The following is a 26,188-nucleotide window of genomic DNA, read 5'->3' on the forward strand; positions in this document are numbered from 1 at the left end:
TCTGGCTTGAAAACAGTGAGAATGTACTATTTCAGAATTGCATTCCTACAGTGATCTGTTTAATGCGGGCATCTGCCATTCTAGACAGGTAAGAATTAAAACCTTTCTGTGCTTCTGCTGGGAAAGGAGGCACGGCATTGCAGGAAATAAAAACCACAAGTGTCTCTGGAAAGGCAAACCACGCACCAGCAAGACACTCTCTACTACTTTGTGCACTTGCAGCAGGGAAGGCAGCCTGCAGCTTGCACTCCCTCTGAAGTATTCACATAAGGCACGCTTCCTGCAAAGAGAAAAACAAAGTGGGAACAGTAAACTTGTGGCTCTATTTCGTTTCAGAAGTAAAGCTTTGAGGGGGAGCACTGGGGAGGAATTATCTCCTGTACCTCACAGTTCATGTAAGATGCCAGCACATCCAGTGCCTGTGCGTGCTGGAAGCGGTGGGTGCCAGTGAGGACTGGGGTGCCCTTCGTGGGGTGCCCGTCCTGGGTGCCCTTCCCCTGCTCCATCTCCTGGTGGGAGCAGAGCTCGCCCGTCACCGATACGTTTCCCCAGGGCTGCACTTCTGAGGACGGCATCGCTGCTGCAGCTCCGCTGAATGCCAGTCCACAGAGGCATTTTCAGACATCCAGCATTTAAGCCACCCCCTTTTTAATGCCATTAGTGATGCAGCAACGTGTATTTATATCTACATATAAATACAGAATGGTCGGATACCACATTTTTAAACATAATTTATAATCTGAAACTGTTTACACTTTCATGATTAGGCTCGGGTTTTTCTCATTTACATTCATAATTTAATTCCACTGGAATTCGATTTTAAGAAAGCCCAACAAATCTTAATTACCATAAAAAGATCCATACATATTTTACTTAAAAATATCTTCTGTAAGAGGAAATTTACCAAAAATAACACCAAATATATTATTATGCATACAGTTTCTTCTTTTTTTGTAAAGTACAAACAAGAATCTGATCTCTTTTGGGTATTGCCTGATCTTATATGGCTATAGGTTCTATTTATTTTGTTCATTTGTTTTTCAAAATAAAGGGAAAAACATAAGAATTGTAAGAACACAGACCAAAACAAAGATCCATTCTTTCCAAAGATATAGGCATCGATGAAAGAACACCTCGAAAACTAATAAATGGCAATAGGTACAAAGAAACACTATCCAAGCACTGTGCGATCTTTTGTCTGTAGCATATGCTGCAATGACCTCGTAACAGTTATTAAAACAAACAAACAAACAAAAAATGCTACTGGCAGAAAAAGCTGTTAAGCAAAACACTGAAAAACTGGTACTATTTCCTAACCGGTAAGTGCAGAACTGATACTAGGTCCTTTCTGTTTTTTGTTTTCCCACATACGCACACTTCTCCAGCTGAGACAACGCTCTCAGATGCATGGTCTGATTTTTGGGTGGTCCTTTGGGGACCCAGGCGTTGGACTTGCTGATCCTCGTGGATCCCTTCCAGCTCGGGATATTCTGTGACTCTATGCTTCTCTTTTTGTTCACAGGGCTGATTGTTGCAACTCTGGCAATATGCTGGATGCCAAACCAGGTTAGAAGGATCATGGCTGCTGCGAAACCAAAGCAGGACTGGACTGTCCCCTACTTCAGAGCGTACATCACTCTTCTTCCCATCGCGGACATCTTCTTCTACCTCAGCTCCGTGGTGAACCCCCTGCTGTACAACATCTCCTCTCAGCAGTTCCGCAGCGTGTTTCTGCAGGTCCTCCGCTGCCACCTGACCATACAGCACGCCAACAAAGAGAAGTTCCTCAGAGCCAACCTGAGCTCCAGAGCAAGGAGCAGACGGTCCCTGCGCCCGCTGTTCTTTTCTTCTGTGCGTAATTCTTCTACAAAGAGCAGCAAGAAAGTTTTTCTAAGTACTTTTCAGAATGAGACCAACTGCAGTCCACAGAAACCAGGTCTTGAATCGCTGGAGCCCAGCTCGGAAGTAGTGCCACTGGAGATGAGCTCAGAGCCCACACCAGACACACAAACCAGCCTTTGTGAAAATGAAGTATGACTTTATAAGGCAAAGTTAATGATCAGCAATGAACTTAAAAACATGTGAGTTAAAGTGGCTGAGGAACTGACTACATCTTAAATGCAATAACACAGATGGATTTGTTTCCAGTTATGCAAAAAGAGCAGGAGTTTTGGATCCTGCTGTTTAGATTTTTAACTGCACACTGGAAATTCAATCTGCTAACTGAATTCATTAGCTGCCAAAAATGTCAGCCTCTTTCTCCCCACAGCCACTGAACTTTCCTCACTGTTGATAGGGATTTGGAAACAAATAGAAAATAATTGCTGTGTCTTTGAAAAAAGGAGACAGGACAAACTGTGCAGAGCAAAAAACTTGCTCGAAGTTTAGCAATACAAAAACAAGAGAGACAATTTAAGGAGCAGAGCAGTTGTTATCACGTGTGCCCTCGGCACCACACCAGAATTCCCTCTCTTCTTCGGCCGGGGTCCATTGCAGAGCGGAGTGTTGCAGCAGCTGATACAAACAGAGTTCACTTTCCCAGGAGAGCAAAAAGACTGATATCCGGCAGAGGCTATCAGACAGGCTGCTGAAGATGCGCAGGATTTGCGATACATGATTCCTGTGACACAGAACAAAGGTTACTCAGCTTGGCATGAACCTAGTTTTCCTTTATAACATGATTCACGCTTGAAAACTATTGTAAAACCAGTTAAATCTCCAAAGCAATGCTGGTGATTAAGCCACAAACCTGAGCTGGGACTACCAGCTCTGCACTGCAGGAGAATCACGGCCACCCTTTCTGGGATTTTTTTTTTATTTAATTCTGGTTGGCACCAACAATACCACAAACTTGATTCACCTAATGTACAGCAAAACATATTTTATAACCAGAATTCTCCATGTTTTGTAATGCATTGTTTGAATAGCTACAACTGGAACGCAGTTTGAAAATTACTTTTGATGCTGAACGTGTCTGAATTAAGGTGTCTACATAGCTACTGTTTTATATGCTGTTAATATGCCTCTTAATGCTTTTTTTTTTCCCCTTTCTTGTTGCTTTGTCACACAGACACAAGTAACCAAGAGTAAAAGGAGAATGACTATCAGCAGAACTTTTTTCTTCCCTTCCCCCAGCTTTTTATTTTAAAGAAAAACTAGAAGTACTTTTCCAAGTAATTGCAGTTCTTGGTCTCTTTGAAGTTTAACACTTCAACAATAATTTCCATTTGGAAAGAAATGGGTTTTCTGAAAGTCTTTTATTTATAAATATGAGTAAATTTAATCTATTTTAATTAGTTAATTTAATTAAATTTATAATTTCTTAAATTCTTCATATCTGAAAAAACCATGTACATTCTGATGCACATAGCTGTTATTTTAAAATGTTCCATAAAGGCTATAAAATAAATAGTTGTATTCCCCCTCCCAAACACAGCAGGAACCAGTTGTGGCACTTCTCCCTCTCATTGCTCTAAAATTTTCCCACAAGTGATACAGTAGAAATTGTGCTGGAGAAAGGTGTGCACCATCTACATACTGGAGGTTTGCTTGCATTGTCTTGCAGTTGCAGAAAGAGGTGAACATTTCTAAGGCTAATAAAATCATGATTCCTTTAGAATATTGGATTCTCAAAAGAATTTTTCTTTTCCCCCGCTGAAGGATGTGGGACCAGGATTCCCTCAAACAGTGCCTCCAAACCCCAAAGCACTGTTCCATAAAGCTTTCCAAATACACATTGATTAAGATTTTTTTTTTTTTTAAAGAAATGGGGCAGGAAAATAACCTGTAGGTTTTGAACTTACAGCACCTGCAGGTACTTGTTAAATCCCCAGGAGCTTCAGAAACAAGCATTGCAGCACCTACACAGTTCAGTGATATTTCTGCAGTAGCAACTGGCACAACACTACTAAGTGCTGTGTACAGCAGCAAAGTACTGTTTATTTGGGCTATGTTCAGAAAGAAGGATTTCTTGCCTTCAGAGGCTCTTAATTAAAGCTGTTCTTTTGTACTGTCACTACCTTGCTGCCATTCAAACAACGTGGGGACTTCTCTGGTTTGTGTTGTCCCTCCCGCTCCAAATCTAAACTCTGAGATGTGTTTTAAGGCTGTCAGGTTAAACTTATGAAGAGAAGCCCTCAAGACAGTGTTAAATCTTCCTCTGTCTCCAGTGAGCTTCAATCAATCAACACAGCAGGTAGAGTCTTTTCTCAAGAAGGAAGAGGAGCTACAGACGGCTCTAACCGTAACAGCAAAGGCACACTGATCAAGAGGCACAATATTAATATAGTTCACAAAAAGGAGAGCTCTGTCCCTGCTGACAAACCATTGCCAAGGGGCCTCAACTATGCTGCCACTGATAGGCTTGTGATACTGAAATTTCAGTAGACGTCTCCCACAAAGATCTGGTATTTTGTCCGAAGTCTTCCTACAGCTGAGGCAGACGTGAGCCTTCCCATACCTGCAGTTAACTTTTTTCCTTCCCTTTCTCTCCTGAAAAAAGAAGTCTTGCAGTCAGTGGAACTAAGCACAGTGATTGTTTCCCCCCCCTCTAATCCAGCACCTCTTCATCATCTATTCCTTCCCTACAGCTACAGCCACCTACCTAACTCGGCCATTCCTCAGTCTTCCATACACACAGCAGCAAATCTCAGTTTTCTCCTCAAAGCCCATGCCTGCCGAAAGCTTTTGACATTGGCAGATTTGCTACTCCCATTGTTTTATAGATCACTGTCAGTCTGCCATTTCTTTTTCACGGGATTCCCGCAAGGCCCTGTTCGCAACAGTAAATGATTGAGGAAAGTCCCTGAAAATATCATATACCTTGCAATATTCCTGTAGACTAGGAGACGAGAGCTGTACAGTGCTATGAACAATTAGGTAATGTGCTCTGATGCGTGTTTTTCACCTGACAACTCTAGGAGCCCTCTCCTGCAGAAATCGAAGTCCTGCAGCATAACTCCAGGCATTTACAACAGCTCTGTTCTCCAGGATAAATTCCACAGAATAATCCTGAGCTCTTTTTGAAGTCAAACCCCAATATTCCCGCACAGACCAGAAGTTTACAACTTCAGCATTGGAGTTTCACACACAGATGGACCATGTTCATGCATAAACAGAGAGAATAATCTCGCAAGTAATAAAAATCCCATTGCAGTGCTTCTTCTGTGTCTTTTCTGTAAGTATTTTTTTCTAGTTGGAAATTCCACTCCCAAATGATTGTTTACTCCCATTTCCAGCTATAATCTGAATTGTAACAAGATTCTTGACATAATTAAAAAAAAGTCATCACTTCCATCAGTTTTTCAATAGCTACTTAGCTAAGACATGTCCTCCATGTCCAACCTTTTTTTTTCTTTAAGTACTTATGGATCCTTTTCAGCTCACAAATTAGATGTTATTATACACTAATTAAGCTCCCAAGAATTTATGAAGCATCAGGCGTGAACTAAACTTGATCAGGATAAAATGGCTGTCCCTTTCCTGTAGTTCTGTAGTATCGTTATGGCAAGATATAATGAAAACAGGTATAGAAGAGTAATGGAAAAAGAAAGAACATTGCTACTACAAGAGTGGCATTTTTAGAACATTTCAGCCACGAATTCACTTTTTTTTTTTTTTAACCTTGAGTGTCAAAAAGGAATGACACTTTTAACTGTATAATTTAAAGGCGGGAAAATACTCTTAAACCTTCTTCACACCGTGTTGTGATTCCAGTGAAATAAACTGTGGTAGAAAATAAATTAGCACAACTGACTTCCATGATTCAATGCCAGAAACACTACTCCCCTTGCTCCAGCAACAGCTTAATATACCACCGCTACTGCAGTTCACCACTGGCTTAGACATCCTGAAGGCCCAGGAGCAGGCTGTCCCCACATGCCGAAAGATAAGTCAGTGCAGAAGAGACCAGCCTGGCTGACCAGAGAGCTGTGGCTAGAGCTCAGGAAGAGAAAGAGGGTTTATGGCCTTTGGAAGAAGGGGCGGGCCACTCAGGAGGACTACAAAAACATCGTGAGGCTGTACAGGGAGAAAATTAGAAGGGCCAAAGCCCAGCTGGAGCTCAATCTGGCTATTTACTGTCAAAGACAATAAAAAATGTTTTATAAACACATAAAGAAAAAAAGGAGGACTAAAGAGAATCTCCATCCTTTGTTGGATGTGCGGGAGGCAGTGACAAGGGATGAGGAAAAGGCTGAGGTACTTAATGCCTTTTTTTCCTCAGTCTTTAGCAGTTAGACCAGTTGTTGCCCCCTGAGCTGGTAGATGGGGACAGGGAGCAGAATGCACACCTCATAATCCACAAGGAAATGTTTAGCGACCTGCTATCCACTTAAATGTGCGCAAGTCTATAGGGTCAGGTGGGATCCACCTGAGGGTACTGAGGGAGCTGAGGGAAGTGCTTCCCAGGCCGATTCCCATCATTTATCAGCAGCCCTGGCTATCAGGGGAGGGCCCAGTCAACTGGTGGCTAGCAAATGTGACACCCATCTACAAGAAGGGCTGGAAGGAGGATCCAGGAAACTACAGACCTGTCAGTCTGACCTCAGAGCTGGGGAAGCCTCCGAAGCAGATATCTTGAGTGCCATCACACAGAACTTACAGGGCAACCAGGCGATCAGGCCCAGTCAGCACGGGTTTATGAAAGGCAGGTCCTGCTTGACAAACCTGATCTCCTTCTACGACAAGGTGACGCACTCAGTGGATCAGGGAAAGGCTGTGGACGTGATCTATCCAGACTTCAGTAAGGCTTCTGACACCATTTCCCACAGCATTCTCCTGAAGAAACAGGCTGCTCATGGCTTGGATGGGTGTATGCTTCGTTGGGTTAAAAACCAGCTGGGAGGCCGGGCCCAAAGAGTGGTGGTGAATGGAGCTAAATCCAGCTGGAGGCCGGTCACTAGTGGTGTCTCGCAGGGCTCAGTACTGAGGCCAGTTCTCTTCCGTATCTTCATCGATGATCTGGATGAGGGGATCGAGCGCATCCTCACTAAATTTGCTGGTGACACCAAGTAGGCCAGGAGTCTTGATCTGCTCAAGGGTAGAGGGGCACTGCAGAGGGATCTGGATAGGCTGGACCGATGGGCCGAGGCCAACTGTATGAAGTTCAACAAGGCCAAGTGCTGGGTCCTGCTCCTGGGGCACAACAACCTGTGAAGCACCTCCTGTGAAGACCGGCTGAGGGCGTTGGGGTTGTTCAGCCTGGAGAAGAGAAGGCTTTGGGGAGACCTTGTAGTAGCCTTTCAGTACCTAAAGGGGGCCTACAGGAAAGCTGGGGAGGGACTCTTTGTCAGGGGGTGTAGGGATAGGACAAGGGGTAATGGCTTTAAACTGAAAGAGGGTTGATGTAGATCAGACATTAGGAAGACGTTCTTTACTCAGAGGGTGGTGAGGCCCTGGCACAGGCTGCCCAGAGAAGCTGTGGCTGTCCCGTCCCTGGCAGTGTTCAAGGCCAGGCTGGATGGGGCTTTGGGCAGCCTGGGCTGGTGGGAGGTGTCCCTGTTTATGGCAGGGGGGCCGGAATTATATATTTAAGGTCCTTTCCAACCCAAACTATTCTGTGATTCTGTGGAACGCTACTCTCCTTGCTCCAGCTAATATACCACAGATACTGCTATTCACCCACTGAGCTCAGGCAGGACAGCAGCATTCTTTCCGCATTATCTGTAGAAGACGAATTGCTTTTTTATCTCAAGGATGTCCTTCCTCACACTCAACTCTTGCAGTGGTTTATTTTAGTGTTGAGCCAGTTCTGAGATCTTCCGGCACCATCTGCCACCAGCAGTCTGAACAGCAGACTGCTTCAGAGTGGTTATCTGCCTCATAAGGCTCATACCACAGACAACTGCTAATTACTGGATATTCTTGCTTGAGCAATCAGCCTGATACTGTCATTAACGCATCACATAGAAAGATAATTGCCAAACTTTTGGGGAGCTTTTCTACCTCAGAATGTTCTGAGTTGCTGGCTAGGTAAGGAGACTTCACATTTTGTACTCTGCTTTTATTGGGACAGGGTCATTCCCAGCTACCTACCCTCAACACTTTGCACTAGTGCTCAATTACTGTATGTACTGTGCGATCTCTTGATAGCTGAGTACTGAGTAATTCAGCCTTTTTCACTGATTCAGCAGGGCACTGTGGGCTATGCATATGCATAGGTACTATAAAGATGTTTTACTATAAAGTATCTATTGCTGACAGATTGATTTTCCTTCATTTTAGCCTCAAGGTCTATGTGGTTGGCTGAAGATGCACTTTACTAGTACTTTTAAGAAGAGAGGGGAGTAGACAAGGCTGGAGTGCCTGTGTGACAATGCAGTAATATTCCACCCCCTCTTCTTCCACATGCACCTACTACACATTAAAACAAACAAAAGACACCAACAAATAAACAAATCCAACACTCTGAGGTAAAATCAAACGCTGACAATTTACTCCTGGACTGAGCAACCTGCCAACCTCATGCTTCTCTCTGCCCCACGTGATCATACATTTAGAGAGTGTGAAGGCCCAGAACTATTTCTGCAGGATTTCTGCCCTATTCCATGCAACTAAGTGATGAAGGTAGAGGTCCTGAAGGCTGTTCTATAGCTCCTGCTTGCAACACCAATTTTCTCATGAAGATCCACACTACACCCCCCCCCCCCCCCCCCCAGAACTGCGATGCAATGCTCAAACACCCTGCCTAGCTGCTGGCTAGCTCCACACCCTGGTACTCTGTTGCGGTTGCATGCAGATGCATTCAGTCGTGATAGCAACAAACAATTGATGCTACAATTTATTCAAATTTAAAACATGACAGTTCTCCCACCTACCCTGTCTGCAAAGCTCAGTGCATGTTATCTACATGTTGAGTAGCAACTAAACATGTTTCTGGGACAACAAAAAGGTGACATCATACCTACCTACTTCTTACGCTGTATATAAAGGACATCAGAATATCCAAACATTTTTTCTTACTGCTTGAAAAAGGGCCTTATTAGGCACCTCAAATTCTTCTGTTATAGAAAGTACAGAGAAAGAAGAGCAGGTCTGACTCTCCAACCTTAGAGCCAACCATAATCCTAAAAACAGGTAACTTTGCTTTGCATGTGTACACTCAAGACCATCCTTCAGTAAAACAGTCTTTGAAGCCAAACTAGGCAACTAAGATACCACCCCCAAGATCCATGACCTCATTTCCAAAAAAGACAGCCACCTTCCCACTTGATGACCCAACTACTCTTAACCTGTTTCCTGCAAAGATACACCTCAGCAAGAAACTGCAGCACTCTGCTCTACCCCAGAACTGGCTATGGCCTCATGGCCACAGAACTGGTAGCTGCAAGTTTAACTCACGCCAAACAATGAATGTTGTTTAGACAATGCCAACTCTTCCAAGCCAAACATTCTATCTAATGGGCTATGACTGACAAACCCCCATTAGAAACAAACAAAACCCCGCACTTGCTCCAGTGTTTTGTACATATCCAACTTTGTAGGCATAAAGTCGTATTTGTCTTCTGCAATTCCTTCCACAAATACTGCTTTAGTGAAATCTCCTCTGTGTACTCCAAGGATGCCAGTATCAAATCTTCTGCAGTGCTGGAAGAAACTCAGCTCAGCGAGGGTTCAGAAACAAGTCATCCTTGAGCAGTCACAAAATCCCCTTGTCCAGCTTGGAGTAGGAGGTGTGGATATACACACAGGCACAGCTTCAAGCACGTAGAGGAGTTCTATATTTTAGGATAAGTAACTTAAAAAGTTAGCAGGTGGGCAAACATTAATTTTGAGGTGTACCATTAACAGACTTTGGCAAAATTTATCCCCCCGAGTCTTTTATCTTTGTCTGTCTCCTCCAAACAAGAGGCAGAAAACTGGCCAACAGTGGGCACTTCATATTACAGCACACACAACCCCTGTGAAACCTGTAATAGTTGTCTAGTATTAGCACGTTTTTATGATTTGTATGCCATTTGTTTTGAGTGTTATTTTTATGTCCATTAAGACAAGACCGAGGACCATGCGTATGAACTGATACTCCCCCTCTCTTACAGTATTCCAAATAGCTCCAATTATCTTATTTCACAACAGTCAATGTTCAGGTCCTGGTAAGTCTCCAAGTTTTCATTTTTGTTGTGCTTCGACTTGTTGCCTTGTCTGCTTAGCCACACTTTGACTTTGGTTTCAATTATATATCAACCTTTATTTCTTGTCCTGAACTGTCAACCCTCCAGTTGAGTGAAATTCAGCACCCAGTAGGAGTTATAAAAAAGTTCTGCGATGTATGCTGAAATCTAAAATGAGAACTTACTCTACAGCAACACGTAAACATCTAATATCCTTTTCTGAGGTACATAAAATATACAATGTGACTATTTCTGGATTTTACTGTACCAGTAAAGTTCAAAATTGCATTCAAAATACATACAAATACATTTCTAAGTTCCAGTTTTCATATTAGGTTCTATGACAATCTTTTTATGACATCAGTGGTTTTGCCATTATAATTGTCTGCTCCTTAGCTAGAACCTGTTTGCATACTTCATACAGTGATGGATGCAACAGTTCCCATTGTGATTTTCTCTCTGTCTTCTAGAGAAAGAGATTATAAATGCTTCATCTAATAAGATCCTAAATATCTTAGAAAACAACTGAATGTTGGAAAGGTAACAGTCTTCCAACATTGTTCTTCCACAGACAGTCATGATTTCAGTTGGATCATGTTTATATTGGTTTAAAACAGGATTTATGTTGGGGAAGCTTAATTTATTTCCTTTATGATTGTAAATGCAGTTAGGAAGACAAAGTTTAAAGTATAACCACTGTAAAGTATAACCATATCCAACCACATCCTCTGTATTTCATTTTGCACTAACTCTTTCTATCCCATCTTCTCAACTTTCTGGAGCTCATGAGTGGTTCAAATAATTTGCACCTTGCTAGAAATTCTCATGAAATTTACTAAATGCCTTATAAACAACTAATTAAATACTATAAGCAATGATAATCAGTGTTCTTTAGTTGAAGAAACTCAGGCACTGAAATTAGGTGACCTGAAATCTTTCACAAAGCTGGGACACATACTTCCCAATTTTTAATCCTGTGTTTTAGGACCACAGCTGTTTCATCCCTATCTCCTCCCTTTGATGTGTTCAGTAGGCAAGATAAAAGCATATCCATGCGATTAGACTCTTATGGAGTATATAATTCTGAAAGAAAAAAAGCAAACCGAAACCCACCTGGTTAGCATATTTTCATCATAATTTTCAATGAAAACTCACAAATCCTCCTATAGGATCACAAACCCTCCTATATTTGGTGTATTTTAAAAATTGCACTTTTTTTTGTGGAAAATAATAGGCTTTTGAAAATGAAAGAATGGCCTCCTCATTCTCCTTCTGACCTGAACTTCCACATCATCCTGCAGAAATTAAAATATTTTAGAAGAAAACTGGATAATCATTGACCAACAGATGACAACGGTCTGGATTACCGTGCTATCTCTTCATAAATCATGCCTTCTACTTCTGGTACTGGAAATCTGAATCAAAACCGCACTGTTAATAACGTAAATAACAGCACAAAGTAGCCTTTGTTACTGCTTGCAGCATCACAAAGCAGAAGCAAAGCATTCAACTACTTAAAAATGCATAGACGGGGAAAGTTAAGTACAGCTGCTAATGCTGGTATTACCAAGTATTTTTTAAAGCCACTGGAGGCTACGAACCAAAAGGCAAAGCTCAACTTTCACCTGCATGTCTAATTCTTTTGTTTTCTACCGTCCCTATTAATTTCTCTGCTCACTAATGGGGACTTAGAGCCAAGCATTAACACATACAGTCTTTCAAGCAAAGCTGGTTCACAGTTCTCCATCATCTGTATGTTCCTGTTACAAGAACAACAACAACAAAAGGAAACGCCTTGGATATCAAGACCAAAATATACTTTATCTTCTAGCAAGAGAGCTGAACTTGGACTTCACTTTCAGGATTGTGTGTTGGCATTTTTCTTGACACAACCCTTATCTGCTGAAATGAAGTGGGAAGCCACAGTTCTTTATGCCTTTACAAACGTTAAAATGATATACTTTTGTAGTAAGTCCCATATCCCATAAATAGTTTTAGATGCAAAAAGTCTTGATGCATCTTACTCATTGATGATCTTGCCAATTTCACTGGAATGTCTCACATGTTTATACTGGTGTGCCACTATCTTTAAAATCCATTCAGCTTTTATAGCTTTAGTTATTTTATACTTACAGTTTTATAACCTGTTCAACTTCAGAACAGGATTGGCCTGTTTATTTGTTTATGTATTTTTCCCCACATTCAAAGCATCATTGCTAATTTGGCAAAGTAAGCTCCATCAAGCCTTCCAATAAATGTCCAGACTAAAAATGAAAAATGGAGATGAAAAGAGTTTGGATCTAATAAAAATATATTTGCCTACATTTTGATAAAGTCAGTGGACGCTAAGAGAAGTGATAGGGTCAGACCACAGTGAAGGTTTTGGAAATGCAGATCACTTGTGTGTGAAGTGCAGTAGTCTTCAAGGAGGTTTAAAAGATACCAGGCTGTGTGCACTGTATCCTCCCAAAATTCAATTGTATACCTTTCATACGAGTCTGCGAAACAGAAAAACATAAAAAGCTATTGTCCATGTCCGGTGAAAAATGGAATTCACTGGACCAGCTACCACAACTTCCTTAAAATAATACAGCCCTTCATCACTTTTGCACTTGGATATTTGTCATGACTTTTGAGTCATAAACTACTTGAACTGTTAACTCCACCATTACTCTTGTGTATTTAAAGACAGTCAAAACAGCAATCTATTAAGTGCTGTCCATAATTTCTCCTTAGCTGATGCACTTAGTTCATTTCGTCATGCGTGTTTGGAAGTTTTCCAAGCAACTCAAAGATTGGAAACAATTTCCTAAGAAAAGCTTTGGCATCTGGAAAGTGTTTCTGAATGGAAATATATCCACAGCTCTAAGTTTTCAGCATGCAGTACAAATTAACAACGTATACTGTATGCTTTTTATTCACGCCAGCATCAAAACCAAACGGCATGCTTTCAATATTACTGTGCCTTCATTTCATCGGGTACCCAACAGTATGAGGTGTGATGCAACAACTGCCACATGCTAAATTTTTTTTTAATTGTCAATAAAGATTGTATTACACTTTGATTTTAAAAATATATCAAAAGTTGAATTGTTTTGATAAGTCTTGGCCAAAAGGGAAAGCATGGAAGGAAAAAAAGATCCACTGCCAGCTCAGTGGATGTTCCTTACTGTTTCTAAACGGATACTGGAGATACAGCTATTACCTGAAAAACTTTAATGTCTTCAGAATTGCTGTAGGCATTAAACTGTGTTTGCTATTTTAATCATTTAGTCAATGCATGTGCACCAGAGTATAATTTCCTCTTGATACAAATGTGCAGTTAGTATTAGTACTAATGGATGCTACGCATGAAAACAGAGAAGAGTATGCGCTTCTGTAACCCTGAACAGCCACACACAAAGCAACTTAAGCATGGCAGCAACATGGTAAGATTAAAAAAATAAATAAATCACAGGTAGAAAACTTAACATAGTCCAAATCATGGCACAACTTAAGACACTGCTTTCCTCTGCTGGATAAATCAAATAACTTGGAAACCAATACTGAAGAAAGTAAAGAAAAAAAAATTAAAAAAAAAATTACAATTCAACGGTGAGATGATCATCTTGTTCCTGATGTTCCCATGCACTGCTCTTAAGCATACAATTACAGTAATTGCTTTAATTACATTGCAGGATGATTATATACAATGTAAATACATTAGAAAGGTCATTGTAAACCAAACAAATAAGAAGTTTCTTATTGCAGATTAATAGAAGCAATGAGCTTGTTTTCCAATTCACTTGCAAAGGAAAATTCATAAACAATCTTAGTTTTATAGATACAGACATTTTAAAATATCAGTCTTGTTAGTGCAGATCCTCCCTCCCCCCATAGTAACAAAGATATTTTGTAAAAGTACGTTCACTGCTACATTACAGCACAAAGTATATTGTTCAGAACATTTACATAGGCAGGTTTACTTACAGTAAGGGCTGTGAAATTTGCATTTGCTGCCTGCTGGGTTGATGGTCTCATCCTTCAAGCTCAATTCCTTTCTGAGCTATTCATATTGCAAGTTTCATTTTGCCCTAAGTAGATTTTAGATCAGCTTTAATGCTCAGAGGCTGAGCTCTAGCCTTCAGTAAAAGGTAAACATTACGTTTTCTATGACATATGTATAAAAGCACATATATATTATAGACTCATATAAATATCATCAAGATGTTTCATCTGATCCCAGTACACCATGGGATTTCTTTGTCCCTACTTATATTCTAAAATGCAGCAGCATGGAAATTTCTGAGTTGAAAGCCCATGGAGGGAAAGGACAGAGGCATGCAGGATGAGGGAATCTGCCATGGGTATTCCCACAAAGTATCTGCACATGGAATTATTATAAGCAAGAACTCTGATCCTTTGTCAAACATTTCATTTATGCTGTTTTCAAACACCTGCATATCCTGCTAAATGCACTGGAAACTTATCCCTTATGTTAACTTCTATGGGACAAAAATTACTTGGTGTAGTCTTTAGTGCCACATCCCATGTTCACCATTCTTCCCTCTAAAAGTAAAAAGCACCAATAATTTAATCTCTAAAAAAAAATAAATTAACAAACTAATTTGTAAGATTCTGCTTCACAGGCAAAATACTGTCCTTCTGTCTCTCTCACTGCAATAGAACGTTAGCACAACTGCATAAAACTTATTTCAGCAAAAATTTAAATAAAACTTTGCTTGAAGTGAGAAAAATACTTTGTCATTTACTTGACAAAGTCTCCAATTCTGTGCACTGATGGATCCCCAAGTGCGACTAAATATAAATTGCCATAGCAAAGTGCATCTTTGCAGGGGAGACAGAGTTATCCTAGTTCCACATTATCACTCAGGTACATACTTAATTACTGCTCGATTCTCAATTCATTTTAAGTTGTGCACTGAAGCAAGTTTCTTCCTAATAATACCAACAGCTGGGATACCATGCCCGCCTATCTGATTCAAAACATGAGTGACAAATACCTGCATTCTGAGCTGCTCCCATCAGAGGCCGTCACAATAATAGTTGCTTTTTGAAGCTCTGGCTTAGAAATGTGTCTAAGCTACTGTTACTTCTCTCTCACCTGAAGCTGAAATACACTTTGTGAGATTGGTTCTCCAGAAACTGGGAAAATGTTCTGAGACAACATAGTAGTATTTGAAGCACTAACCCTAATTTTATAGCAACTGAAGAGGAGTGGTTTGTTTAACTACAATCAGGCATAAGGAATAATTTACAACATAAACAGAAAAAAACTGCATAGTCAAAGTTCTCCACTGCGCTGCTTACAGGAAGTTTAATACAGAAATGAGGCTGAACCATCCAAGTGTTGCTGCGTAACTGACTAAGCACTAACAAGTACCCCAGGAAAAAGTCACTGGCTACAAGCTGGGGACTATATTGTTGGCACACCACAAAAGGTAAGTGGGTGACCCCCTTCACTGCCAAACTGATGCATATTGCGAAGGCTGGGTGACTGGATCAGTAGGTTACTGATTCAGACCATGAACTCTATCTCAATATATTGCATTCGACTTTTAAATATGGTTTAGAAGAACTTAACGTTTTGCTTACTGACACAGCTATATTTTACTAAGGACAAAAGTGGGTTAGTCTATAAAAATTAAATTATACTCCTTTGGCTGTATCTAGTCAAGAGGAAAAACTCTAATTATGAGATTGCATTGTCAAATAAATGCAAATTCACATCTTTCATATTCTGGGTTAGAAACTCGAACTCAAATCTATTATAAATTAAAATCAATATTTGAAACACTTCAGCTTTCAGTGATAAGCAACAACTAAAAAAACCCACAAAGTTATGAGATGTACTGGTAGAAGTAGAATGAATTATTAAATAAAACTTGTGAGAATAAGGCATTTATATTGCACACATTTAAATATCAATTAGGAATAAAAACAATAAAGGATGATGAACTGAATCATATCAGTTTTACAACCCATTCTCTCTAGAATTGACTGAGAATAACAAACTATGCTCGCAATGTAGATTTCACTCAATTTGAAATACTTAGGTTAAAAATTGTAAATTTCAGCTAGTGAATAAATTTAAATCTCACAGCTTCAAATGAACAAGAACTGCATTTACAGAAGTAAATTAAATAGAATAGAACAGTAGTACCTGCTATGCACAGCATGCTAGTTATCTCCTAAAGGGAAAATCCAAGTACCAGCCCAGAGATGGTATAAAATTGCACAGAAAAGAAAAAAAACAAGTTGCAAATCAATTTCTTCATAGGAGTAAGGTCAAGTTATGCATCTCTGGGTGTCTAAAATCTATTAAAACCGTTCCAACTAGCATTTTCAGTGTGTCACAGCCACACTGGCCAGACTGCAGTTGTTTGCTACTCAGTGAGAAGGAGCACGACTGCCGACCCCCTGGTACATGTGGCACACAAGAGGCTGTCTCCCAACATACCCGCAGGTGTGTGCACGCACATGTGCAGCATGCTTATCCGGAAGCCTTGCGCTTCAACATGTGAGCAGTTGCCCTGACTGAAAACACTCCTCTAACATTCACCTGAAGACATTACAGAAATGTTCCTGGAAGGCTGACACACTCTGAGATAGCACTCAATTGAAACATCAAGGACCCCCAGGAAGATATTTAAAAATATAAAAACACGCACACAAATGTTAAGAATTAACTGAGAACAAGTGACTATTGTTAAGGAGAGGTATTTTTACATTTGTCTACATACCATATTGACAGCACTTCAAACCTCCACAGCATCAGCTCAGACTGATTAAAATTATTATTGAATCTTTGGTGTGCAGATAGCAAAACCTTCAAATATTCATTTAGAGATGCTCAGACTTTCAAAGTACCTAGCAAGCCATAACTATCTCACATCATCACCATCTTTTACAAGTAAACTTGAAATAAAATACTCCAATAAAATACAGCTTGGAGGAGACTAATCTTCCTTTAAACACGCATCTTCTTCTCTGCACTGGAGAGCTTCTGAATACTGTACAGAAACAGGCACTGTGGATGATGTTACCCAGGATGAAACAAAGTGCCAGCAGCTCAGCTACTGCTGACAGTTAACAGCAACTGCTAGGATTTTCATATTGCTCTTAATGCAGTGATCTGCAGCTACCAGCCCAAGCAGCACTAGCTAATTGATAAGCATCTTGAAAATACTGATGAATGGTTTCCTAATGCAAAAGAACCAGTTACAATTCAAGACAGAGGCTGCACACGTTTGCTAGGAAGAGAGGGACTCCCTGTCTTCTCCCTGAAGGACTCGCTGAGGAAGGACATACTTCAGCTGGATTTATATGAACAGCGTAACAGTCCTTTACATCAGTAATCTCTGTGCTCTAAAGCATTACTCTCAGCTGCAAGCTGTTCTGCCACAGGGAGCAAGTTCCCCTTAAATCATGGTTAAGTCCAGTTCTGCCTTTTGCTCCATAAGCCTACCACTTGGTACAGGGGTCACATCTACATGGAAACATACCAGTGCTATTGCTATCTTACCCTTCTAATGCCTGAAAACACCTTAATCTCTGTTTGCAGTAAGAGCAGGATGCTACATAAACTCCAGCAAACACATTTCCTCATCATCTACCCAGCCCCGAAGTCCCTAATAAAGCTGTAGTCTTCTACTCATGCAGAAAGCCACAGAGCAACATGGTGTTCTGAGAGTCAAGGCAGCTCTCTAAAAATCTCAGATTTCTTCCATGAGGATGAATAAAAAAGCCATTTCTAGCCCAGCTCAAAAGACAATAGGGTTGAAAAGCAGAATCACAGCTAGTTTGTGAACACATTTAACTCCAAATATGCTAACTCAGTATTAATTACAGTAAGGGAAAAACCTCCTTAGACTTAGAAAATGAGCACAGCAAATACATCCATTTATGCCCTCCCACTCTGCCCTGAACTCAAAAAAATAAATAAAAAAATTGTTCAGTATATACTTCTCTCCCTTTTGCTTGATGTTTTCTTTTATGGATGAAAGCAAAGATGACTAAACTTTCCTTCCCTTAAGATAAACCTTCAGAGTATATGAATTGCTAGAGTAAATAAAAGAAAGTAGGGAATTATTAATTTAATGCTCTTTCCTTACATCTCTTGGGGAAAAAAGCCATGTAATTAACTGTAATGAGATTAAACTAACTTGTTATTAATTTCCCAGTGCTGGGAAACTAAATCTGAGACCTATAAGACTGTGTATTACCAGCTTTATCAACATTTGGCTTATATCCTTCAGTTTTGACACCAGTTTTAAAGGGAAATGATTAACTCTATCGAGTTGCAAAGTCACTCTGAAGCGTAAGAAATTGAATCAGAAGTCTCTCCGTGGGAATACCACATTTATTTGCAGCTGAAGACTGAAAGGGTGAAGCAAGAAGCAACAAATCCTGCCCAACGCTAATAAACAGCAGCATAATCATTACATTCTTACCAAAACTTTTCTCCATTACTTCTTTCTGACACATATCTTGAACGTTCACCGTACAATTCACAATAAACTCTGGAGAAGAGCAGTCATTGTTCAGCTGGAACTCCTCACACTGGTAGCACTGTATTTGCAAACCAAAACCTGGAACGGACAGAGTTTTGCTCAGAATAGTAATAACATTAAAGGAAACCCAATGTATGGCAAAGTCCTGCTTATCCTTCCCTCTCTGCGTTTCACTGATCTTAACAGCTCCGCAGCTCGAAGCGGGACTTCGGCAAAACCAAAACGCACCCAACGCGTCGCCGGTTTCCCCGAGGCGATGCCCGGTGCGCTCAGCACCCCGTTAGGAGCCGGCTCCGTTCCGGGGGGCTCCGGGGAGGGCAGGCAGGTGCGTGCCCCGCTCCGCCGGGCGGCAGCCGCCAGCAGGCGGCGGGGACCCGGCACCGCTCCGCACGGCTCCGCACGGCTCCGCACCGCTCCGCACCGCTCCGCACCGCTCCGCACCGCTCCGCACCGCCCGGCTCCGGCCCCGGCCGTGCCCTGAGCGCACGGTGGGCTCGGAACCGACCCCGCTCCAGGCGGAGCGACCCAGGCGGCCTCTGATCCGCGCCGCCGGGTTTCCTTCCCCACTAATCCAGTACAAACGGTTTAATTACTGTTTTGCCACGCGCAATTACAGCCGCAGAGCATCCTTCACCTCCCGCTTTCGGCATGCAAGCGAGGAGCTCCGCGCGGCTCCGTCGGGGTGCCTCGCCTGGCAGCCGGGGCGCCTCCGTGTGTGTGTGTGTGCGTGTGTAGGGGGGGCAGCCCCTTACCTGCACCCAGGCACAATCCCCAGAAAGTTGCGGCGAGGAGGAAGAGCCGCATCCTCCCGGAGCCGCGGCCGCCGGGCTGGCGTGCAGCGGTCGCGAAGGGGCATCAGCAGGAGGGAGGCGCCCCGGGCGCGCTGGTGCCGCTTCCCCGCTGCCTTGCGCCGCGGTCAGGAGCCCCGGGAGCGTCCCTGCCTGCCTGCTCCAGCCCCGCCGGAGTTGAGCGCCGAGGCTGGGAGCAGCCGTACGAGAGGCGAGGGCTGGGGGGCGGCTCCCCCCCCTCCCTCAGCACCATGTGATGCCGCCGAGCGGGGCGGGGAGCGCCGACGGGGAAAGTTGAGAGAGGGAGGAGAAAGCCCCGCTGCCGCCGAGCCCCTCAGCCCCCCTCCTCTTCATCCTCCTCCACAGGTGGCGGAGCGGGGGCCGGCGCCCCCCGGGCCCCGCCGAGTGCCGGGGCGTGAGGGGAGGCGCGGCCCCACGCGTGTCCCGGTCCCCGCGGCACACCGCCCCTCAGGCGGGCGCCTCCCGCCGCACCGTGACTGGGGGGATCAGAGCGTGACGGGCGAGAAAACGGCCGCTGGTGGCCGCGGGCTGCCGAGCGGTGCGGAGCCGGCCGCCGCTGCCGCCGCTGCCCCCGCCCGGCCGCGTTGACGCCTCTCTGCCGGCGGGGCGGGGCGGCCGGGATGGATGGAGGGATGGAAGGAGGGACGGAGGGAGGCAGGGAGGCACGGATGGAGGGAGATGCGGGGAGCCGCGGGGCCGGCAGCCGTTGGCGGGGCGAGGCGGCTGAGGCGGCGCGAGCGGCCGGAGCCGTTGGCGGGAGCCGTTACGGGGCACGGCTGAGGCGGCGCGAGCCGTTGGCGGGCCGGGCTGAGGCAGCGCGAGCGGCCGCAGCCGTTACGGGACCGGGCTGAGGCGGCCCCCGGCGGGCACTGCACGGCCCCGGCCAGCTCCCCCTGTGCCCCTTCCAGCCCCCCCAGCGGACATTACACATACTGCATCACCGGACGTACTTAGACAAGAGAAGGTTTTATTTAAGAAAGACGCTTCGATGAAAATTTCTTAAAAGTCGAAAAGGACAATGCGAGTTTACGGCCGCAATTACTTAAAATATAGCAAATTGCACAAAATATTAACACTGATGATACAATATCATTTCAAAGATTAACAGGCGTGTGCTAGAGAAACTGTAGAGTCTAGAAATATCCCAAATATATCTAGTTTACAGATCGCTGTACAAAAAGCAGTTATAAATACTTCACATCTAGAAAAAATACACGGAACCTTTGAAATAGACTTTCCCTTACATATAAACAGCCTCTGTAGAAAAACAAAAACCAAGACACACCAATCCCCCTGCTCTGAGATATGTTTGAACTAGTGCTGGCTAGCACCCACATCCTCCCTACACGTATCACAAACAGGAGTTGAGTTCCAATTTTTAAAAATTATTTTAGCATTTACGATTTAATTAAGACCGAATGGGGACTACAAAGGATAGCACAATATGCTACATTCAGAAATTGATAGGAAATAATTACAGAGGAGGCAGAAGTAGAGAAACTTTGTTGCTGTCAGAATTAAAGACGTTTGTGTAGTTCCCATTCAACAAGACTCCCATTTGTGTCAGCAGTGAATTACTCTGGCCCTGATCTTTCAAACCGTTACGCACATGATTTATGAAGTCAGTGCCAGCAGTATCGGGCCTTTTAATCTATTCATTTTCTTGCCACGTCAAAAGTCAAAAACCTTTTGAAATAAGACATCTGTTGTGACATTGTAGTAACTGAAATGCACATTTCCCTAGAACACGAGTATGGAATTGCACTAAAAATGAAAAATAAAAAAAGTTTCATAAAAGGGACTCCTAGAAAGTTTATTACAGACGATTTGGCAGGCTCAGGTTTATGGTCACGCAGTGTTTCTACATACAGTTTTAAGACTAGAACAATTATAAATCTTTTTAAAAAAATCTACCAACTTTTCTTGTTAATATTAACATCAAGTTCTTTAAGTTAGTAATCTGCCATTACAGGAGCATAGCACCAATTTAATATTTATTGCTGTCATTTCTCCCTACAAATATATTTTCCCCAAATATTTACATCTATACAAATATTCATAAAAGTGCAAAATTAAGACTTTTTTTTTTGTGTGTAACCATTTGTTGTGTTCAGTGTTGAGTCTCCTGCATCGCAACGAATGCAGTCCTGCCTTTCTTATTGCTGTGTCATGAGAAAAAAAGTCAGGAATACCCCGCTGTGAGTACAGCGATCTGGAGTGAGGATTTTCAACAACTGTCTCTTCTCCCCCCTCTCCCCACTTGCCTTTCGCTCTGTAAGTGCTCCATTCACAGCCCGCTGGAAGGTGTCTTTATACATCATTAGAGCCTTGGCTGGCACAAGAGGAGAAGCTATCATACAAAGAATCACTCAAGGATTCTAAATTGTCCACGTCGTGCCTATCGGAGCTATTTAAGGAGGCTTCTTCTTTTTTTCCATTTTCTTCCTTTTGTCCTTCAACCTTACTCAGACAGTTCTTCTCTTTTTCTAATAAAAGTACGGTATTGCTGTTAAATTTATTGAGAGACTCCAGGGAAATTTTAGATAATCTAGTCTGAGAATCTTCTTTTGTTTCTTCAGTTTGCTTCAATTTCTGTAATAAATGAGGAAAATATTAGAAACATATTTCTTATAAAGTTATCATACTGTACACCATTAACTACCTTCTTTCCAAAGTTCACAAGGTTAAAGGAAATAGATTAGGAGATGCTTAAATCTCTATTATAATTAAATAGAACATGAATGTCCATTTTTAGGATAAATCATAGCTTTGGTGATTCTGCTGAGACAAACAGGACTCCACGTACAAAACACGTAAGTGCTATTAAAAATTTAACTAGCAGATCCTATATTTGTATGTGTTAAGCATCTTCAGCTTCTTCACAGATAGTAATTTACATCTTCTCCTTCAAGAGTACTTTGGGGGTATGTTTAAATGGGTAGTTGTCTTCGTGGAATCTGGAGTCTGCCAAAAAAAACATGCTTAGACGCATTCAGAGGAGAAAATAGCATTTTCTATAAATTACAGACAACAATGAAAGTTGCTAGAAGATAACCTCACATTTTGCATGTGTAAGCCTATTGATTTCCAAGAACCCACACCCTCTCTAATAGAAAAGAAAGCAACAAGACAGGAAATTATACTGAACCGGGCCAATCCGTACAGACCAGAATCAATCAGATATTGGCCAGGCCTACTCTGAGAAGTGCTGTAATTCTGCTGGAGCACCGGACAAGGTATTAGCACTTTATATTAAAAACTCACAGTAGGATTATACAAGAGTAATTTTATCCCTTTGTTGCCTACTGATATCTTCAGAGATCTGACCAAAGGAATAGTTAGGGAACAGCTTAGGGAGCAGTTCAATAAAAATGGCCTGCCTTCCATATACAGGGTGTTTCAGAACCTGTGTAACTAACTGCTCTTACAGATGATGTTATCACAGAAATACGAGATAACGTTCAACGTTTCATAGGACTCTCGGAGAAGCAAGATGCAAGAATTTTGAGATACGCTGTCAGAGTGCAAGCCGTTGCTCATTTTCAGTGTTACCACCAGATAGTATAGATTGAATCAGTAAATTACTGTCAATCTAGGACATTAGTATTTCGGTTTAGATAGAAAATGAGATGGTATTTTAAGCACACTGAAAACATAGCATGGCCAGGTGTATGGATGATGTGGGTCACTAAATATGCAGTTATAAATGGTCATCAGAACTTCTGCAAAAATTCAAGTTCCAAGTCACTTCATGCGTGCTGGGCTGCTCACCCTTGGAAGCCTTGGGCAAGAAGATGACATTGCTACATAGTTTGATTGCTTCTTTTTATGGCTAGTTAGATAAAAATGGAAATGCCAATCTAATGCCTGTCGATGTTGTGATCCTGTCATTTTTCATAAGCTAACAATGCCTGGATTGGGTTGGTATTTTTATCAAATGTTTCAAGCAAGTATAAACAAAGCAACAGGAGGTGCTAAAGTCTTAGTAACTGAGGGTCTGCCATTTGGTTCTTTAGTCCAAAAGTTTTAGGGGATGTTATGTTAGATTCTGGTTTTAGATGACAGTTAAACCTAAGGTCTTCACTGTCTGGAATGACAATATTTTCTGAAACAGAGGAATATAACGCTTCGTAACAGGAACAAACACAAACTTAAACCCTTCAATAGAAATTTCCCACAATTTCAGCTCAAAAAGTTCTTCTCTTTGCTCTCATTTAAAATATTATATGCTATTATCAGAACAGTTGTTTCACTTCTTTGTGGGTCAGATGAGAAAATTCTGAGACATAGCATCAATAAAATACATATTAGCACTTTTTGCTTGTCAGACTACTAAACCTGAAATACTTTATTATACGAACGACTAAACGGTTTTTCTTTGTATATATTTTTCCCACTTCACAGCTTTTCTTTGGATAAATTGAATGTGTCTGCTTAGCACAGACTTGGGCCTGCCAGAAGTCAATACTGGTGTTAATAAAGTCTGTGATAAAACTTTTATTGATTCAAATAGAGGCCAATTTCAACTGTTGAGTAGGAGGAACTAGAGAGACCTAGAGTGTTTGCTGCGCAGAGCAGTCCAGATGAAGTACCAAAATAAGAGCAGGATATTTGGCTGGCTGAAGGATAGATTTAAATCACAGGACAGACTGGAACAAACTCATCAGGATATTCTACATATATGTGGTATCAGTAATTTATTATACCCTACAAGCATGACCTAGACTAAAACCCTACTTTAATCACACCCTAGTTTGTCATTTAATATAAGAGTAACAGTTAATAAAATATATTAGAGAAACTGCAGGGAACAAAAGTATTCTCTACAAATTTTAAGTAAAATCATTGAACCAAATGAAATTGAAGTGAACGGAAGTGAAGCCCATCATGAAACCCATTCACAAAAGATACAGAGTAGTGAACAGTATAAGAGGCATAAATTTGATGCCTGTAAGTGCTACTAGTATAGTAGACCCTACTACCATTCATGAGGAAACAAAGGAAAAAAAAATAGATAAAAGTTGTAGCAAAATTTATTACTAAAATAGAGACAATATTTGTGTCCAGAAATAAGTTATGGATAATTTAGGATGTACAGCTGTCCTTTTTCCACATCTTAATCCCCAGTTATACCCTTTTGTCAAATAAATAAATAAATAAAGTTTTCCTTTCTTTAACACATTATTGCTATAGTATGCAAGTATGTAAAGGTAATGCTCGTGATCTGGAAAGTAATACACAGGGGTTTTTCACTTGATGTAGAATGAAATCTGTTTGGATACGATACACTTTCAGGCGTAGTATTACTCTAGCAGCACCTATTGCTGATTTTATAATTAAACAAGAATGAGAGGTCATCTAGATTAGACTTTGGGGTAGGGAATATTAATATGCTAGAACTGTACTAAGGTATCAGATGTACAATAAGAGTGATCTTATCTCACAGCTTTATGACTACAGATACACTTTATTAATCTGTTAAATTTTCCGTTAAAACTTATTTGAAATACAGTCATATAATATAATTGCAGCTAGAAAGTTAAAATATGATATTCCAGTCCTTGGCACACAGAAGAAAACACGTTCACATCCTGTGCTCTATGAGAAAAACTAAAATGTTTGCACAAAGATATTAATACAAGGATCCCTATAACCAGCAAATAATTTTTTCCCACAGTACCAAAATTATGTTCCTAGGGGTTGAAAAGCCACTGATAATTTCTGTAAACTTGGCATCTTGGAACAAATGTTACCTCAAGTTCTTCTTTAAGAATCTTCTCTCTAGTCACTATAGATACAACCTGGAAAAAACTATCAGATTATTCATTTAGATCTATCCTTAAATTAAGCTTCCTATTTTTCAGGGCAGCCACAACAGCTGCTAGATGAAACAAAAGGCAAAACCAAACCAACTACTAGAATCTCTTGCTAAACCATGTAAGTATGTGGTTAAATGTGGCCACAGTTCTGTCGATGTACATTTTTATGACTTCAGCAGAGACACAGATATCACAAAGAACAAGGGTTAGCCTAAAGATGCTACTGTTGTGCATTGGAAAGTAGTTAGTTTACTAATGCATTTGAGAGTCACGTGAATGAGACTGGGTAGCTTTTCCTGCAGATAAGGAACATCTGGCAGCAGATCAGATGCATTTTGTATCCATGAGAGCTGGGTGAGATCTAGTAATAGTGTGCAGAGCACCAAGCCTCGAGGTCCTGGGCTCCAATCAAACCTTTCCCATATTTACAGTGGCTTTCTGCATGATGAACAGATGCTTTTATCACCATAGAAAAGAAAAGCACTTAGCTATTTTCTTGAGTGTTGCTAAAAGAGCTAAGATGGGCCCAACAGTACGTTCTCGCTCTCAAGACATGGTTCTTCTGAGGGGTAATACTGAAAGCCATTTCCTCCCAGAGGTGTTGACTTTGCTTCTGACTATTCTGCACCTGTCCTATGAATAAATAAAGTGCCTACTACATTCAGTGTGGTCATTTATGTTTTCCTGAATATTAGCTTCAGGGGAAAGATAAGAAGATGCAGTCACAGATTTTGGCCCAAGCCAAAATAGGCTCAGTGCAGGAAAGGACTAATTTTCACTGTGCCTTTGTAAAAGCAATGGCCCGTTATCCTAAAGCAGATCAATTTATAGCTTATTTTACTTTTATTAACTAGTTTCAGAGTTTCGGAGCTGGTCAGTTATGGGGTGCCTTACACCACCTGTGAGCAGTGGCTGGTCGTTACAAGAGGAGAAACTCT

General features: G+C 41.6%; 3 protein-coding genes across 39 annotated transcripts in view; 1 reads left to right on the plus strand and 2 right to left on the minus strand.

Annotated features, from left to right (window-relative positions):
* GPR39 (G protein-coupled receptor 39) overlaps positions 1-2,037 on the plus strand; it is a gene marked incomplete at its 3' end in the record, with an annotated part of 91,969 nt that extends 89,932 nt beyond the window's left edge. For both annotated transcript variants that reach the window (XM_080599396.1, XM_080599397.1), the window contains exon 4: positions 1,523-2,037. In XM_080599396.1, the coding sequence (XP_080455522.1) occupies positions 1,523-2,037 (515 nt within the window). The remainder of the gene's footprint in view (positions 1-1,522) is intronic.
* LYPD1 (LY6/PLAUR domain containing 1) lies at positions 715-20,023 on the minus strand. The gene is made up of 3 exons (XM_080599398.1): positions 19,375-20,023; positions 18,563-18,700; positions 715-2,620 (listed from the first exon to the last, which is right to left on the minus strand). The coding sequence occupies exons 1-3, from the start codon at positions 19,424-19,426 to the stop codon at positions 2,385-2,387; spliced, it is 426 nt and encodes a 141-aa protein (XP_080455524.1). The 5' UTR covers positions 19,427-20,023; the 3' UTR covers positions 715-2,384.
* Positions 20,024-20,364: 341 nt separating this feature from the next.
* The window catches only part of NCKAP5 (NCK associated protein 5), a 440,024-nt gene continuing 434,200 nt past the window's right edge, over positions 20,365-26,188 (minus strand). For all 36 annotated transcript variants that reach the window (XM_080599361.1, XM_080599367.1, XM_080599364.1 and 33 more), the window contains one exon: positions 20,365-22,023. In XM_080599361.1, coding sequence (XP_080455487.1) covers positions 21,742-22,023 — 282 coding nt within the window. In that variant the 3' untranslated portion in view covers positions 20,365-21,741. The remainder of the gene's footprint in view (positions 22,024-26,188) is intronic.

Source organism: Anser brachyrhynchus (genome assembly GCF_964034855.1).
Source record: "Anser brachyrhynchus genome assembly, chromosome: 7".
Lineage (NCBI taxonomy): Eukaryota > Metazoa > Chordata > Aves > Anseriformes > Anatidae > Anser > Anser brachyrhynchus.